At 42.3% G+C, this 17,610-nt stretch overlaps 1 protein-coding gene across 3 annotated transcripts in view; it reads right to left on the bottom strand.

Moving 5' to 3' along the window:
- Positions 1 to 17,610, bottom strand: part of LOC117667558 (caspase-1-like) — a 36,510-nt gene that overhangs the window by 5,729 nt on the left and 13,171 nt on the right. The window contains exons 1-8 of one of the 3 annotated variants that reach the window (XM_034421010.3): positions 13,426 to 14,290; positions 9,778 to 10,050; positions 8,690 to 8,811; positions 7,568 to 7,741; positions 6,476 to 6,710; positions 5,795 to 5,953; positions 4,505 to 4,614; positions 2,355 to 2,453 (exon numbers count right to left, since the gene is read on the bottom strand). In XM_034421010.3, coding sequence (XP_034276901.1) covers positions 2,361 to 2,453; positions 4,505 to 4,614; positions 5,795 to 5,953; positions 6,476 to 6,710; positions 7,568 to 7,741; positions 8,690 to 8,811; positions 9,778 to 10,050; positions 13,426 to 13,432 — 1,173 coding nt within the window. In that variant the 5' untranslated portion in view covers positions 13,433 to 14,290 and the 3' untranslated portion in view covers positions 2,355 to 2,360. Of the gene's footprint in view, positions 1 to 2,354; positions 2,454 to 4,504; positions 4,615 to 5,794; positions 5,954 to 6,475; positions 6,711 to 7,567; positions 7,742 to 8,689; positions 8,812 to 9,777; positions 10,051 to 13,425; positions 14,291 to 17,610 lie in introns of those variants that run through there. The other 2 variants (XM_087888868.1, XM_034421009.3) reach the window with 2 other exon arrangements.

Genomic DNA, 17,610 nt, shown 5'->3' with positions numbered 1-17,610 from the left:
TATTCAACTCGGCTACTTAACATTGTGATTAAACACTTAAAAGAATGTCTAGGTCCTTATGTCATACATACTGTAATTCCTTACATCAATATTTGTTATCTATATTAAATACTAGCTTGTACCCGGCCACGCGTTGCTGTGACCCAGTCTGGTGCTTCCGCTGGGCTAAAAGAGCGAAGCTGAAGTTCCAAACTCTCCACGAACATTTGGTGGGCGTGGCCAACTCGACATCACTCACTTTCATCAGTCACATGACAGCCCCCGAGCCACGCCTACCCAGCTGGTGATTAGGGCAGAGAACCAGTTGCTAAAAAACAATGAGAACCACAAAATCCTCCCTCTGTTTCCCCCTCTCTCTTTGTATCCCTCTGTCTCTCAACTCCCCCCCCTGTATCTGTGTTTCTCTCTCCCCCCTCTCTCTGTATCTCTGTCTCTCTTCTTCCCTGTATCTCTCTATGTGTGTGTCTCTCTCCCCCTCTCTCTGTATGTCTCTCTCCCCCCCCTCTGTATCTCTCTATGTCTCTCTCTCTCCCCTCTCTGTATCTCTCTCTCCCACCCTCTCTCTCTGTATCTCTGTATGTGTCTCTCTCCCCCCCGTCTCTCTGTATTTCTCTATGTTTCTCTCTCCCTCTCTCTCTGTTTATCTCTGTCTCTGGCACGGCCTCTTCTGCATCCCCTGCCATCGCCCTTACCTTTTCAGGCCAGGCCTTCGTAGCTCTCCGCACCACAGCAGAAACTTGGGGGCCCTCTCCATCCTCCCTACACAGATGTTCTCTGAGGGCTCGATGGGGAGACACATAGCAGGGAAGGGAAGGGAGGGAGGGAGGGGGTACGGCAGGGATTCGAGGCTGGTTTGGGGCTTCCCGCCCGAAGGAAGAAAGCGGCAAAGCCAGGAGCCACGCATACCCCACTGGACCCCTGCTGCGCAGTTCTCCCCTGCCTGCCAAGGGCAGGGGAATGATTAAATCCCCTGCTCTTCCAGGCGAAATGAAGGAGGGCCGGCCATCCTCCCTCCTGCCCGTTTCCGCCCCCCAAAGCCTCCCCGGAGCCCCTTTTCTGCCAGAGGCCGAAATTTTCGTGTAGGCTCCGTGAACTGCCAGAGCGCCCACCTGGGAATCAAAGGCGGTGCTGGTCAAAGGCGACCCCAAGGCTCCAATTGCCTCCATCTCCCGCTCACTGACCAGATTCGCATAGCAACGGTTAGCAGCTGGTCTTTCTGACCTCGGGGCCCGTGGTAGCGCTGGGCCAGGTGCGATTCGGGCCAGGCGAGGGATGGAGGGTTGCCACTCGGCGGACCCAGGCAGCCTCATTGCCAGGTGTTCTTTGGAGGGAGCCCCGAGAGCGGCTGGCAGGGATGGGCAGCAGCGGTGGGTGAAGCTAGTTCGCGGGGGAGTGGGAATGGGAGGTCAGAGCCAGGCTCGGGTGGGCCCCGCCTAGCCCTAGAAGCGCTGGCTACGAGGGCTTCCTAGCGGGGAGCCGGCTGCCCACCCGCCGAGCCTGGTGGCAGGATATGGCTCTCGGGCGTCTCTGCCTTCCAAATGCGCAGTTTCTTGGAAGCAATATGGAGAGTCTAAATATACAGAGCAGAAATCTGTTGAGCGTAATCAGGGCTGGGAGGCTGCCATGTTGGTTTTACATCCAGCAGATGGCGCTGTTTTTCAATGTTTGTCAATGTCTCTCAATGTTTTCCAAAGTTTTCCATGTTTTTACCTGTCACAGGTGTGACATGTATATAATATAGGTATATAAAAACATGCCCGTAGTTGAATGCAACGTTGTGTCAAAATTTGAAAGCAATCGGTGAAGAACTTTCAGAGATGTGCGGTTATGTACAAATGGACATTTATATTTTTATTTATATAAATTTAAAGTATATATAGATGATATGCAGTGTCTGATAGTATACCACATACAAGTATACAGGTAGTCTCAACTTTTGACCGGTCTCTTGGACCCTGAAAAAGCTCTTTATGACCCAAATCCAAAATTTCAACATCTGGGCCACCCTGAGGTCATGTTGCCAGGCACTCAGCAACCAGCCCCTGGTTGCTGGGGAATAGGGGAATATTTACTTGGGGAATGGGAGAGCCTGCATGTGGCTTGTGATGTCCTATTACTGATGTTTAAAAAAGAATTATTTTTCTCCATATTACACAGAGGGAAAGAGGCTGAAGATCTCACAGTGAGTTCATGATAATATTGAGATATGAAGAAGGGATTTCCTGATTTGTCACTAAGGGGCTTCCGATTTACCCAAAAACTCCAAAAAAAATCAGCTGACTCTGTTGTCCCTCACTCTACTGCCCCCAAATATCCCAAAATCGGATATTACAGCTACAGGAAGAAACACTTACCTGGCTTCAATGTCCCGGGAAGAGGTAGAATTTTTTGGTCAAGGTGGTTCTGTCCTTTGAGGGCATCTGACATGGGTTGCTTGCAAAATGGTCCATCACCTGTAATATGGAAGGTACAGAAAGAAAAGCTGGTGAGTGCATGTCCAAGAAAGTCAAGTAGCCCCATCTAAAAATTAGTAATATTTTATCAGCTTATACATGCTCACTTTACTAACTAGACACTGTAGAACAGGGATGTCAAACTCAAGGCCCGTGGGCTGGATCCGGTCCACGGGATGCTTAGATCTGGCCCGCAGTGCCGCTCCGGCACGGGAGAAGGACCAGCCCGCTGTGCCTCTGCCAGTGAAAACATGCCAGCCATGTGTGGCCCTCCCAGGCTCCATTTTTAGCTGTGAGAGACTCCTGCAGCACTCTGCCAGTGAAAACGAAGCTCAGGGAGGCCGCATGCAGTCCGCCCAGACTCCGTTTTTGGCCACGACAGCGTCCTGCAGCCCTCTGCCAGCAATAACAGAGCTCGAGGAGACTGTGCAAGCCGGCCATGCCCGCCTGGCTAAACACAACCCTGATGCAGCCCTCAATGAAATAGTTTGACACCCCTGTTGTAGAAGAATCAGATTAGACTACAATAACCAATTTTGTTGTATAAATGATGTACAATGACAATAAAGGCTATACTATACTAGTAGGCAAAATCAGAAAGAATCAATTGACAACTTTTAAAACTAATGATTGTATCTTATGGCATAGCATATTAGTTATTAGTTGATAGGTGTTTGACATGTAATCTTCATCTGCATAACCACCTTTCTTTTGCCCTCATCTCATCCCAATCTATTTAAATGCCACATCAATCAGGTGACTCCATGGTCCTGATGTAATGAGTTCCAGTTCACAAAAGCTTATCGCTTAAAATAAAGTTTAGTCTTAAAAGGTCTTACAGGACTCTTATGATGGAATGCTTAATAGACCTTGAAACACAGAGGAAGCAGGAAGATCTTAAAGTAGGAAATGGGTCTGTTACAAAACACATTTTTGAATGAGAGGGAAGCATGAGAAACAGACTCAGAGTAACTCCATCTTAAGTATGTCTAAGTATATTGAATCATGTAGTATGGCTGTATTGCTATTATCCTTCTCATCTGTTCCACTACCTCATTACTGTGATTATTATTACAGGTAGTCCTTGACTTACAACAGTTTGTTTAGTGACTATTCAAAGTGACAATGGCACTGAAAAAAGTAACCCATGACTATTTTTCACACTTACACCCATTGTAGCATCCCCATGATCATGTGATCAAAATTCAGATGCTTGGCAACTGATTTACTTATGACCTTTGCTGTGTCCCAAGGTCACGTGATCACCTTTTGTAACATTTTGACAGGCAAAATCAATGGGGAAGTCAGATTCACTTAATAACCGTGTTACCTACTTATCAACTGCAGTTATTCACTTAACAAGTGTGGCAAGAAAGGTCATAAACTAGTGAAAAATTCACTTAGAATGTCTCACTTAACAACAGGACTACCTAAACTTTGTTATTATGATTATTATTACTTTGCTGTTTTGCATGTACACTGAGAGCTTATACACCGGACACAAATTCCTTGTGTGTCTAATCACACTTGGCCAATAAAACTCTTCTCTTCTCTTCTCTTCTCTTCTCTTCTCTTCTCTTCTCTTCTCTTCCCTTTCTCTTTCTCTTTCTCTTTCTCTTTCTCTTCTCCCCTCCCCTCCCCTTCCACTCCACTCCATTCCACTCTAGATTTAAATATATTGTACAGGGAAAAATACTTTGTTAGGTTTTCACGATTCTGTTACATTATTCCACTAGCAAAAAAAGGTATATACACAACAAGTATATACCGCTTCATAGTGCTTTACAGCCCTTGCTAAGCAGTTTACAGAATCAACATATTGTACCCAACAATCTGGGTCCTCATTTTACTGACCTCTAAAGGATGGAAAGCTGAGTGAACCTTGAGCCTGTAAGGTTCGAACTCCTGGCAGTGGGCAGAGTTAGCCTGCAATACTGCATTCTAATCACTGCGCCATCACGGCTCCTAATGCCATTCCAAAGTGGGTCTTTAACAAAAGAACTTCATTCCAAAGATGCCGGCCTTGTGTAGAAAGACCTGAGGAGACCTACCTTCCGGAAGACCTCTTCCAAATTGCAATTCCAGGCATGTTTCTTGATAGTATCTATTAGCTGGATGATGAAGAATGATCCAGTTTTAGGGTGTCTCCAGGATACATGATCTAAACAGACAACAATGATTAAGCAATAATGATTCTTAACAATATCAGACTTCATTCTCTACCTAACAAACTTTAAACCTATACAGATAGTCTTTGACCTATGACAGTAATGGAGCCTGCCCATTTCCTTTGCAAGTGGTGATGGCCGTTGAGCGAGATGGCCTCACGTAACAACCATCATCCCCTGCTCTCCCTGATGCAGTCATATCAACATGTGGATCGTTAAACAGAGAAGAGCTTCAGGGGTGGGGAAGGCCCTCCTGTCTTTGGCCTTCCAAGACCTCCCCCATCCCTAAGAACCCTTATGCTCCATTCCTGCTCCTTGTCATCCCTACAGCCCTTGGGCCTACTTTCCCTCCTCCACCAAGGACCCACAGGTTTTCTCTCGGGTCCCTCACAGGGCTTGGCCTCCTCCCAATCTCCCATTATCCACTTACCTTTTAAAGATCTCTAAAGGTTTTCTCAGCACTGTGCAGACAATATTAGGGAAGCAGAATGGAGTGCTCCATCTGCAGAAGTGGCCACAATTTCGGTATGACTTCAAGAAATTGTGGGTGTGCCAAAAATGGCAACTATTTCCCGGAGGCAGCCAAGTGGCCCAGGGATGAGTGGCCTGCCCTCCTTCTCCAATATGAGGTCTGGAGACCTTCAAAAGTTAAGGGTACAATAGATATGAGTAGGTGGGAAGCAGGCCCAAGGCCTAAGGGGATTTAGCAGGTGGACTGGATAGCTTATGGTTCAGTTACTATACAACGAGGTTAGTTCATACTACATACTCATCTTTGTTCATGCTGATCAGATTTCTGATAATTTAACTTATTGGAGAGACGCAACCTCTTTGGGTGGGATGTGGTTCAAAATATTGTCAAATCCGCGAATCTATCTACCTCACAGGGTTGTTGTGAAAAAGAAGAGGAGGAAGGAGTATTACTATGTTCTTTGTGAGTTACTTACAAAATAATAAAGGTGAGATAAAAATCTTATAAATGAATGACTGAATGACTAGGCTTTTTGCAGTGAGCATGCCAGAGAATTTCTGATACTTAGCAAAGAGGTCCAGATCAGGTTTTCTAAGTTGATTAGTTGCCAATCTTGGACAGACAGCTTTGTGAACTAAATGCCTGTATTTCTGTCCTGCTTTGGACCCCTACTTAGCAATTTTCTTTTAACAGTCTCTTACCAGGGGTGGTGGAATATAGGCAGATCAAGTCACTCTCCACATGTACTCTCTGAACGGCATCAGCTTGCAATTGCATGGTGATGTGTGAATCAGACTGGAGAGAGGCAGCAGCAGATGCAGCTGAGTCTTCCACGTTTTCCACCTTGTACCCTCGTTGGTCTGGAGAAACAAAATGGGGGAATCAACAATCATTATCAAAACAGAAGAGAGGTTACTCGGACAAGGCTTTATGATCATCATTAAAGTACAGCGTAGCTTTTGGTTCCTGAGAGGTTTCAATGAGGTGAACTGCAAAGGTTTACGATAAGGTTCAAAATTAGCTTTTGCCATTTGTGGAAAATCATTATTCCAACACACATGAAGATCACAAGTCTTGTGGAGATAAATACAATCAGCAAATCTACAAATCAGGTTGCTGAAAGAAAATGTTGGTCTAGAGTAGAAGTAGAGAACTATGGCCCCTTTATGACTTGTGGACTTCAACTCCCAGAATTCCTGAGGCAGCATTGGTGACTCAGGAATTCTGGGAGCTGAAATCCACAAGTCATAAAAGGGCCATAGTTCCCCACCCCTGATCTAGAAGTTGCTTGGTCTAGTTAAGACTACGTGCAAGAGACTATATGTTCCTGCCAAACACTTGTCTGCCTTCTCTCCTCCCAGATCTCAACTTCAGCTACTTACCACCACGACATGCTTGAATAATGACCACCTTGGGCTTTCCCCTCAAAGCTGGGCAATTCATGTTGTTGAAGGTGGAGAAGATAGTTTTGATGGAGAAGATGTCAACATCTTTGTCTTCTGAGTGGACTCCACAAAGGCTGTCCTGATAGCCATGAGACATCAGTACCACAAACATCCCATCTGAAGCCTTGTGCTCTCTCCGTGCTGCAAAATTCTTCAAGCAAGTGGTTATACCCTGAAAGCAATGAAAAAGGAAGGTGGTCAGGAGTGGAAATGGAGTTTCTAACTAACTCTGTACTCATTAGAATTGAGAAGGCTATTCTTGCAATTGCAAGAATAGCCTTCTTGCAATTGCACTAGATTTAAATTATTATTTAAGCTTAGCAAAAATTCAGTGCATAAACAATTACTAGCTTTTTCTCTCTAGATTGAATGGGAGGGCTGTGCAGCAAATCTCCATATCTGAGAACTGTGAACACTGACACAAATCTTCAATATGGTGATGGGTCCTATCTTCACAGCTGAATGGAAGGCTGACCTCATTATGTTCTACTGAAGGAAAAAAAAACCTCCTGGCCAGTATAGTAGTATATTCTCTCTGGAAAGCTAGCCTCCCCAACTGTTTTTTTGGAGAAACAATTATGGGAGATGAAAAAGAAGCAACATGCTGGCAGTTGAAATAAAAAAAAATTAATCCAGGAGAGAAGTTCAATTATCAATTCAGGCACATTTTTCCTTATACTAAACTAGGTATAAACAACTTGATAACCTACAGTTCTTTGGAATTGAGGTCCCATCAACTCCAATCAGCATGGCCATGAGCCAGGGCTTGCTGGCTTTATAATTTAAAACATCCACATTTTCTACATCTATGCTAAATATTATTGTATAGGTAGTTTAACAAGATTGCCACACTTTATTCAATTTTGAAGCTGTCAACTAACTATGGGCGGCTAGAATTAATACACATATTAACGGGCAAAATCAAAACCTCCACACCCATTCCTTCAATGTTTAGGTTTCACTAGAATTTTTCCTTGAGTAACAAATTGAATTTTACTCTGTGAAATAAGCTTTTTTTTTTTTTTTAACCTGTGAGCTTAAATTGGTCTCTGTTTCCACATTGTATCCCAGATCTTCTAGGAGAAGCTTCATCTCTTCCAAGTCGACTTCAGCCCCCTTTCTATAACCCAAGCAATCAAATTTGATATTGCAGATTATCAAGGCCAGGCGCGTACGAGTCTTGGGATCCTTGATAGGGTAGATCTGCATGGGGAAAGAAAAGTGGTTCTTATCCTGAACTATAGTTATGCCAAGCATCCATCTAGTTTAGGGCTCTCCCAATTCTTATCAATTTTAGCCAGTGGTGGGGGATCCTAGAAACTAGTTCGATAACATTTGAATGATCTTGTTGGTGTTGCAAAATCTACAAACAAGGCTAACAGATAACTACTCAGAATTTAGTGTTCAGAGATTATTTGAATCTGAAGATTTGTTCCACTTAACTATAAAAATAAAATTGCTAAATCAGACCCTGTTTGCATAGTGGGTGGCTAGGCACTTGAGGAAACCCACAAGCCTGATTTGAAGGCAAGACTTCCCTTTCCTTCCCCTTCATGTAACCAGCAGCAAATATTCAGAGGGCATGGCAATTCTGTGAAGCCACAAAGTCCATGAGTTCAATCTCTCAGGACCTCCAGATATTTAAGTGTACAGACATAACAGATTAACAAAGTTGGAAGGAACCTTGTAGGTCATCTAGTCCAACCCCCCATCCAAGCACGAGACCTTACACCATTTCTGACAGATGGCAGTCTGGTTACATCTTGAAAGCTTCCAGTGATGAAGCTCCCACAACTTCTGAAGGCAAGCTACTCCATTGGTTGTCTACTTTAAAGCCAATGAAGGTATTGTGGTCACATTATATTTAAACCTTCCTTAATTTCATGTTATCTGTTTTATTTGTGTTAGATATGGAACAATAGAAGATTCCCAGGTCTTTTTTGTTTTGTTTTGTTTTGCTTTAGAAATAAAACAAGGTAATATTTCTAAAAGCCAAGTTGAGGAGAATTTAAGATATATTCAAAATTTCTGCTACAAAAGATGAATTTTCAGTTCACATCTGTGGCTACCTTTATAGCAACTGCTGCATGCAATAAAGTGCAGTATTTAAGCTCAAGTCTTGGATAGATCTAACTAGGTCTGCCAACTCACCTCTTTGCCTTCATTAGTCTGTATTTGCTGAAATACATTCTGAGGACAAAGCCTGATCCCGTTTTTAGATTCTAGGAACTGGACCTCTTCCTCTGAGATGTTACCTTTTATTGGCTGGCTAACTGGAGATGGAAGAAAGTTGAACACCATATTCAGCTTTTTTACCACAGTGAATTATTAAATATCACATGAGCCAGAGTAGAACCTTTTAAATTGCTAAACTACAGTCCCTAGCAGCCTGTCCAAAGGGCATTGGGAATTGGGTCCAGAAGTGGCATAAGAGCACACCACAATCTACTGTGGCCTCTGTAGCCTCCAAAAAGCATGGGAAGTTCTCACATGGTTTCCAGAGGCTCCAGACACCGCACAAGAATGTGGTATGTTCTCACATGGCCTCTGGAAATTGTGCAGCTCTGCTCTCACCCAGCTTCTGGAGCCTCAAAAAAGGGTGCAAAAATGGGACATGCTTTCCTGTTCTTTACAGAGAAGGCAAAGAGCATTCTCCAAAGTATTCAGGCCTCATGCAACCTCAGATAGGCAAAGACAAATCAGAAAATATTTGCAATTATGTGAGTTTTTATTTAGTTTATTACATTTATATGCTGCCCATCTCACTATCCCAAAGAACACTTTGTTAAGAATTGATTCTCCTTTGTCTGATGGGGAGGACGTGACACACCAGCAGAGTCAAGTTAGGCTTTTTCTGAATTTTTGACACACCGAGACCAAAAGGTTCGCCATCACTGTCCTAGTCCAAAAAAAAAAAAAAAAAAGGGGGGGGGGAGAGTTTTTATAAAATATGATGAAGCTAATTAAAAATAGGAAGGCACCCAAATTTCATGTACCTATATCTTAGTATATAGAAATATTCTTAAGAATGTGCTTCTAAAAAACAGGGGAATATCATCTTATGGTAAAGTTTCCTTTCAAAATATCTTATTACACCAATATGGCCAAATCTAACCAGCCCAAACTGTTTGGGGCACAACACAAAGCTTTTGCATGATTCTGGGCCACAGTAACTAAATTAGGGAGAGGCCAGTAATTTTGGCCCAAAGCTAGATGATATACTGTAAGATCACAAGTACCAGAAGGAAAGGTTTGGAGATCCAGTTGTTCAGCTAAGCAAGGATTTCGGGCCAGGAGGAAGTCAATAAAGAGGCGGCTAGCCTTAGGCCCCTTTTTTCTCACATTATCGATCAAAATTCTTGCTTGGTCCTGTGTCTTATCTTTCGCATTCACTCCTTCCACCTCTTCATCATCCATGATATCCTCACTGAGCAGATCATCCAAGAGTTGGCTGATGATAGATTTGTTAACACGCTGTATAAACTCTGTACGCACTTCTCCCAACTTCTTGTCTGTAAGGAAAACAAGTGCATTTTTCTAAATTTATCACTCTGACTTGAAGAATTACAACTTTACTGAGATACAGATTGTCCTTGACTTAAGTCAGTTCAAAGTCACAATATCCTTAACAGGAACAATTGGTTTATCACCTTCATGCACATTTAGGATTGTTGAACAACCTCTGCACTCATGTGATTGCAGTTCGGGCAATTGGCAACCTGCTTGTATTTACAATTGGTTTATTTTATTTATTTATTTTATAAAATTTGTGGGTTGTAGCATCCTGCAGTCAAGTGATAGTAATTTGCTACCTTTTTTTTTTTTTTGCTAACTTCTGGCAAAAAACTGCCCCCTGGGGAAGCTAGATTACTTAGCTCGTTTTTCTGCCCAGAGAACCCTTAAGTGGTTAAGCCTGACCAATGACTGGATTTTATTTATTATTAAATTAGCATAGGATTCTGCAGAAAGTGAAAAAAGTGATGCTGGACTCTATCTAATCACAATCCCTTATATACACACACATGCTCAGATATTGTTCCTATAACAGTTAAATACCACCAGTAGCTGATTTGTGCGATATGCTAAGCTTGTCTAATGTCAATGCGAGTTTGCTTTTTTAGTTTAGGATGTAATAGCTGTACATTTTGGTTAATTTATTATTCTTTAGTTAAGCACAGAAAACAGGTTAATTCAGGAACTCAGTAAACATGTTATATGAAAAGGGCTCGATTTTTTCTTTCCCTACTGTATAGCCAAATACTTTGATCGATATTACTAACAAAAGATAGGAATAAATGACTGCAGGAAAACTGAAATTTGTTTGCAGGAGAGAAAGGAAATGTAGATATCCATTCCTTATCACTTAAAGATATTCAGTGAAAGTGTAGAATAAGTCCCATCTTAATTTGAGTTGTCCTCTGCATTTGGCTGCTACTGTAGGTCCTGAAAAAATAAGGAATATTTTCCCTTTATGGTCAATCAGACTTGACTAATGTTGAAGTGGAAAGCCATGGCTCAAGTGAGAGAGAATAGTGAGGTAAATGAACATCAGGTGTGGAGGGTAACCTCTTCCCTGAAGAGCAACAGGTAGGATCTGTGTATGAAGTTACTTTATACTGAGTCAATTCATTGGTCCAATGTATTGCTCCAAACTACACTGTCTCTGCTAGGAATCCCCAATCTTTGGGTTGGAATGAACATTTGAAATCTTTAGAGCATGTTATAGAGCAGTGTTTCTCAGCCTTGCCACCTTTCAGATTCTCAACCTTGACAGCTTCAACTCCCAGAATCTCCCAGTCAGCAAGCTAGAGAAACACTGCTGTAGACGCCAACAAATCATGGAGGAAGGTTTGCCCAATTGCAAATAGTTTACATTAATGGGCAATCACTACCACCGTTTATTTGAAGGCAAACTGGTGAATCCTTAACATGCAGGCTCACTACCGGACCAAACACTGAGTTGCAGTCACCTCCACATTTTGATTTTCTAAGAACATGTACTAGGCCCAGAGCCTAGTGTCCATCCATCCACCTACCCATCCAGTCATTCATTCAAAAGAAGCAGAATAAAAAAAGCAGGTGGAGCCAAGAGCCTTGTGAATGCCAAAACATGAAGTTAGCAGGCAAGTTGGTTCTTGCAGGCCCTGCATGATTAATTTCAGATCTGTTCATTCTGAGACATCTCATAAATACTGTATGGGGATTCCTTTTTTCTAGTATACTAATACTAGAGCAGGAGTATCAAACTCGCTTCATCACGGCAGCATCACATGAGGTATCAGGACTTTCCCCCCCTTTGCTAAACTGGGCGGGAGCGTGGCCAGTACATGATGCATCTGGCCAGGTCGTGAGTTTGACACTCCTGTACTAGAGGCAGCAGGAAAGGTCTTGACTTCCAATTACTGCATCATAAGTCATTGTGATGTTATACAGGACATAGTATCCTGTTTGAATTTTGCTCTTAGATGTTTTCATTTTGGGCCTCTCATTCTTGGCCGTCACACAAGCAGACCCTGCACTTGGCTAGGAAGCAGAATATGCTAGGAAGAAGAAGATTCTTGGCTCTCACAACGGTTGTCCTAAAATTCCTGGAAAGCTACATAAATAGCCACATCAAGGAACTCATACCAAGCCAGCAGTTGGTTCAGGGTTAATTCTCCTTGTTGCAGATAAATTAACTATAAAGTTTTGACTGATTAGTTATCAGTTAGGGACAGAAGGATGAGAGTTGTAATATTATAGTAATGAACCCAACTTCTGGGAGGGCCATCTTCTACCAGGAGTTGTGAATAAAGAAAATCCTTGACGTACAACAATTGGTTTAGTGACTGTTTGAAGTTACAATGACACAAAAAAAGTGACTTATGACCATTTTTCACACTTATGACCATTGCAGCTTCCCCATGATCACGTCATTTACATTCAGATGCTTGACAACTGGTTCCTCTTTATGACAGTTGCAGTGTCCCAGGGTCATGTGATAATCTTTTGCAACCTTTTGACAAGCAAAGTCAATGGGGAAGTCCGATTCACTTAACAACCGGGTTACTAATTTAACAACTGCAGAGATTCACTTAACAAATGTGGCAAGAAAAGTTGTAAAATGGGACAAAATTCACTTAACTGTCTTGCTTAGCAACTGAAATATTGGGCCCAATTGTGATCATAAGTCGAGGACTACCTGTGCTTTGTTGCTTGTTGCCTACTGCTTGCTAATGATTAGTGTCCCTTTGTTTTCTGAAAGCGTATAAAAACTATGCTAATTTGTGTATGTATCTCGATGTGTGATGTAATTCAGAGAGCATAGTTCTTTGCGCTCCACTTGAATCATGCAAATGAACTCAGCTGAATACCATGTAGAGAAAGAATTATATTAATCATATCTGAGGAAGCAATTGTGTTTGCCTACTCATACACTATTGATTGATTGATTGATTGATTTGTATGACCGGTCAACTTAAGCAACTCTGGGAGGCTTACAATGACAATAAAACCAGTAACTATGAAATAATCTCAAAACAATGAAACAAAACTCCTGCTCCTTAATCGATGCCTTGCAACCAGCTCCAGTTGCTCTCCTCCGGTACTTTCTATCTATATACGATCCTTCCAGCGTCTTGATTTAAAATCCTGATCTTTTTTTCTTATAGACGGGAAGGCAGCCAAAGAAACCCGCTTTAGGAATAAAGTTATTTTTTTTTGCCCGTTGCAAGATCCAGAGTGGGTGGAAAAAGGAAGAGGCCCTCCTCGCATAGTACATGTAAAAAATGCAGCGCAAGAGAGAGAAAAGGAAATAGTCAAACTGCCGCTCCCGCTCTTTCAGGATTTAAGGTTTTAAGAAGAAAAAAAAAGCTGGGAGGGGTGTAGAGAGGTATCTATGATCTTACCTGCCATGATCCCTCAGCTGATACTGGGAAAAGCTGAAGACACAGCAGCAGTTCCAGCTTCGGAGGCAATTCTGAAAGTGAAAGAACTCACACCCATTGTTTCCTTTTCCCGCCCATGAATTGAACAGCAGGAAAAAGCTGGCCCCAACCGCCGTGGGAGTATCCTGGAAACACAACCATTTCGCGGAAAGCCACTGGATGCAACGAGCTCTTTACATTTCATAAAGTTTTTGGTCTCGGCTGCTTGTTATTTTCACCAAATAAGAGGGGAAGGACGTTGCAAAACTGTATTAAATAGAGGCAGAGGGCGCGATTGCCTCTTTCATATGCAGCCACGTCGACAGGCAAAGTATCTTTTGCCCTTCAGAATTCTGGATTGCTTTGAATGTTTATGTGCCATCAAAACGTTTTCCCACTCTTAATGAACACATCGATAAGATTTTCTCCAAGTTGAACATTTATTAAAAATGGTTCAGTCTCCTGTTTTCTGTGTTTGAAATGTTCAGCTCAGTGCATTCCTTATTCGGTAGCATTTCTCCTGCCAAGTTGCAGGAAAGGAAAGCTGAGGCATTCCCAGGCACTGCTGAAAAATCTGGCTTGTTCCTCAGTGCTTTTCTGATTTCTGTGTCAGCAGACATAAGAAGAATCCCTTCCTCCCGGCCAGAACCGGAGGTTTGTGGTCTCCATCCCTTGTTTCCCCCCCTCCTTTTATGCTCTTCTTTTTTTAGGTTGCAAACCAATCAGGTAGATATAAAAATCTTCAAACAAAAGAACAGAACTGAAGTAGCATCTTGGATGGGAAATTAAACTAAATTCAAAGAAAAACGAAGGGACAACCATGAGCTGAATGTCTGAGAATCTCCACATATATTCAAATAAAAGAATACTCTCTCATATACACACACACACACACACACACACACACACACACACACACACAATGAATAAAACTACATATCATAGAGAAAACAGCTAGGATATTAACAGTTGATTATTTAATTGGTTTCTCAAAGAATACTGTACTTTGTTACAACATGACAAGGACAGGAGACATCAGGAGTCATATTGTAACAATAACAATTCATAAATATCACAAATACTGTCACGTTATCAAATATTGTCAGTATCACAAAGACTGAGTATGCAAAATGCTCACAGCCTCCTTGCCATGGATTAATTTAGATATCTCCTTTTAAAATTGCTTAACGCATTGTAAGCCGCCCTGAGTCTCTGGAGAAAGGCGGCATATAAATTAAAGCCAAAAAAAAAAAATGGTATTCAATTACAAGTACAAAAATAGGCCTTAAGTAAATAATTCGTATTAAAAGCCTGCTAAATAATCCAAACAATAGCAAAAAATATATAGCTGAAACTTATCCGTTTTCTTTCTTTCACTTCAAGGACCAGCAGCAACCTAAAGAGTTGATTATGACTTGGTTGTTATTACCTTGGATCAATCAATGGGTTCGAATCTCGCCAAGGCTCAAGGTTGACTCAGCCTTCCATCCTTTCTAAGGTAGGTGAAATGAGGACCCAGTTTGTGGGGGCAATAAGCTGACTTTGTATAAATATACAAAAGGATGAAGGCTATTGCTGAGCACATTGTAAGCCGCCCTGAGTCTTCGGAGAAGGGCGGCATATAAATCAAATTTAAAAAAAAAAAAAATCACTTTTAAAGAAGAACAAGACAACCTGTGATCCCACTGGGTCATCCTTTCATCAGAGATGTTGCCATTGCAAATTCATTACGTCTTCAACAATGACAAAGCTTCTAATATTCTGTCTTCCCTGGAAAGGTTGGGATACTTTCAGAGATGTATCTGCCTTGCGAATAGTCCACATTGAACTCTATACCATGGTCAAACATCAGCACAGGAAATGTTTTATGACACATTACAGGTAGTCCTCGATGTACGTCCACAATTGAGCACAAAATTTATGTTGCTAAGCGAGATAGTTGAGCTTTGCCCCATTTTGCGACCTTTCTGGCCACAGTTGTTAAATGAACCACTGCAGTTGTTAAGTTAGTAACACGCCTGTAAAGTAAATCTGACTTCCCCATTGGCTTTACTTGTCAGAAGGTCGCAAAAGGTAATCACATGACCCCAAGACACTGCAATTGACGTAAATATGAATCAGTTGCCAAGCGTCTGAATTTTGATTGTGTGACCATGGGAATGCTGCAACGGTTGTAAGTGTGAAAAACAGTTATATAAGTCATTTTTTTCAGTGATATTGTAACTACATGGCTCAGGGCCAGGTTATCTTCGAGACCGCCTTCTACCACATAGCTCCCAGGGATCGGTAAGATCCCACAGAGTTGGTCTCCTCTGGGTCCTGTCAGCTAAACAATGCCAGCTGGCGGGCCCACGGGGGAGGGCCTTCTCTGTGGCTGCCCCAGCTCTCTGGAACCAGTTACCTCCTGAGGTCTGGACCACCCCCACCCTATTGGCCTTCCGAGAAGCGGTGAAGACCTGGCTTTTCCGGCAGGCTTGGGGCCGTTGATCTCACTGTTGCGATCTTGTGAGATCCGGCCATGAATGGTGTGAATGGGTTTTAATGTTTTAATTTTTAAATGTTTTTATAATGGTTTTTTAAAAAATGCATTGTAAGCCGCCCTGAGTCTCCGGAGAAAGGCGGCATATAAATTGAATTAATAAATAATAAATAAATAAATAACTGAACAGTTCCTAAATGGTTGTAAGTAGAGAACTACCAGCATGTTCTGAACTGGTCGATCTTTTTCCATTGTGGGTGGGTGGGTAGGTTGGTTGTTGCCAGTGTCTGGGAAATGCAGTGTACAATGATCAATGTCATCAGAGAAGCAGATAGGACTGCCTTGGGGCGGGGGGGGGCAGGTATTTGGAGTGATTATCTTAAGTTGTGCAAAACTTATGAAAAGATTTCACACAGATGCTTTATTTCCTTTTCTTCAAAAGAATGCTCTGTTCACTTTCAGAAATTTGTCAAATACATTACTTGGGGAATAGGGGAGCCTGCATGTGGCTTGTGATTTCCTATTACTGAGGTTTAAAAAAGGATTATTTTTCTCCATGTTACACAGAGGGAAAGAGGGAGAGGCTGAAGACTTCACGGTGAGTTCATGATAATGTTGAGATATGAAGAAGGGATTTCCTGATTTGTCAGAAAAGGGCTTCAGATTACTCAAAAACTCCATGAAAAATCAGTTGACTCTGTTGTCCCTCACTCTACTGCCCCAAACATTCCAAAATCTGGTATTACAGCTTTTTTACCACAGTGAATTATTAAATATCACATGAGTCAGAGTCGGACCTTTTAAATTGCTAAATTACAGTTCCTAGCAGCCTGTCAGAAGGGCATTGGGAATTATAGCACATCACAGGGACACAGCTCACTTGTTTTCTTGTCAGCTCCAACAGGAACAAAAATCAGTTAACAATTAGCAATTCTGGGCCCTGAGAAAAAACATGTCCTCCTGTTTATTGACTCCACTGCTGTCGGAGATCTAAAAAACATGCTGGCAAAGGATAGCTGTTAAGACCTTGGCCTTTCCTCCACATTGCTGGTCTCCTAGAAAGCCTACAAGATACTAACTAGAAACCTAGCGGATAGCTTAACATCCAGACTGAAGCCTACCAATCTTTCTGATTCTTGTAGCCTAACTTGTGACCTATCCCTTCAAATTATTTTTTCATTTAAGAAAATGTATATGGCTGCCCAATCCAGTCTCAGTTGAAATGAGCAATTGAGAAAAAAAAGCAGCAGACCTGTTTCTTGTCCATACTACTGTCTAGTCTGGTGATAGCGAACCTATGACAAGTGTCACAAGTGACACACCCTGTCATTTTTTGTGACATGCTTAGGGGCCGCATGAGAATATTGTGTACTTTCGCACTACCTCTGGATCTAGTGGGAGTTGTTTGATAGGGCCCTGCTCTCGTGCAAACTCTGGAGTCCCTGAAAATCATGTGAGAATGTCTAGTATGATTTTTGGAGGTTCCAGAGGCCCTGTAAGATTAGGACTCTCTCACTTGACTTCCAGTGGGTGCAGAAGCTACGTAAGAGCCCACCACAATTTCAGGTGGACTCTGCAGCCTCCAAAAAGCATGGGAAGTTCTCATATGGTTTCCAGAGGCTCCAGATACCACACAAGAATGTGGTATGTTCTCACATGGCCTCTGGAAATCGTGCAGCTTTGCTCTC

This window comes from Pantherophis guttatus, chromosome 1, assembly GCF_059756535.1.
Source record: "Pantherophis guttatus breed Tessera chromosome 1, ASM5975653v1, whole genome shotgun sequence".
Taxonomy (NCBI): Eukaryota; Metazoa; Chordata; class Lepidosauria; order Squamata; family Colubridae; genus Pantherophis; species Pantherophis guttatus.
The sequence above is the reverse complement of the archived record's forward strand: the minus strand, read 5'-3'. Positions and strand labels throughout refer to the sequence as shown.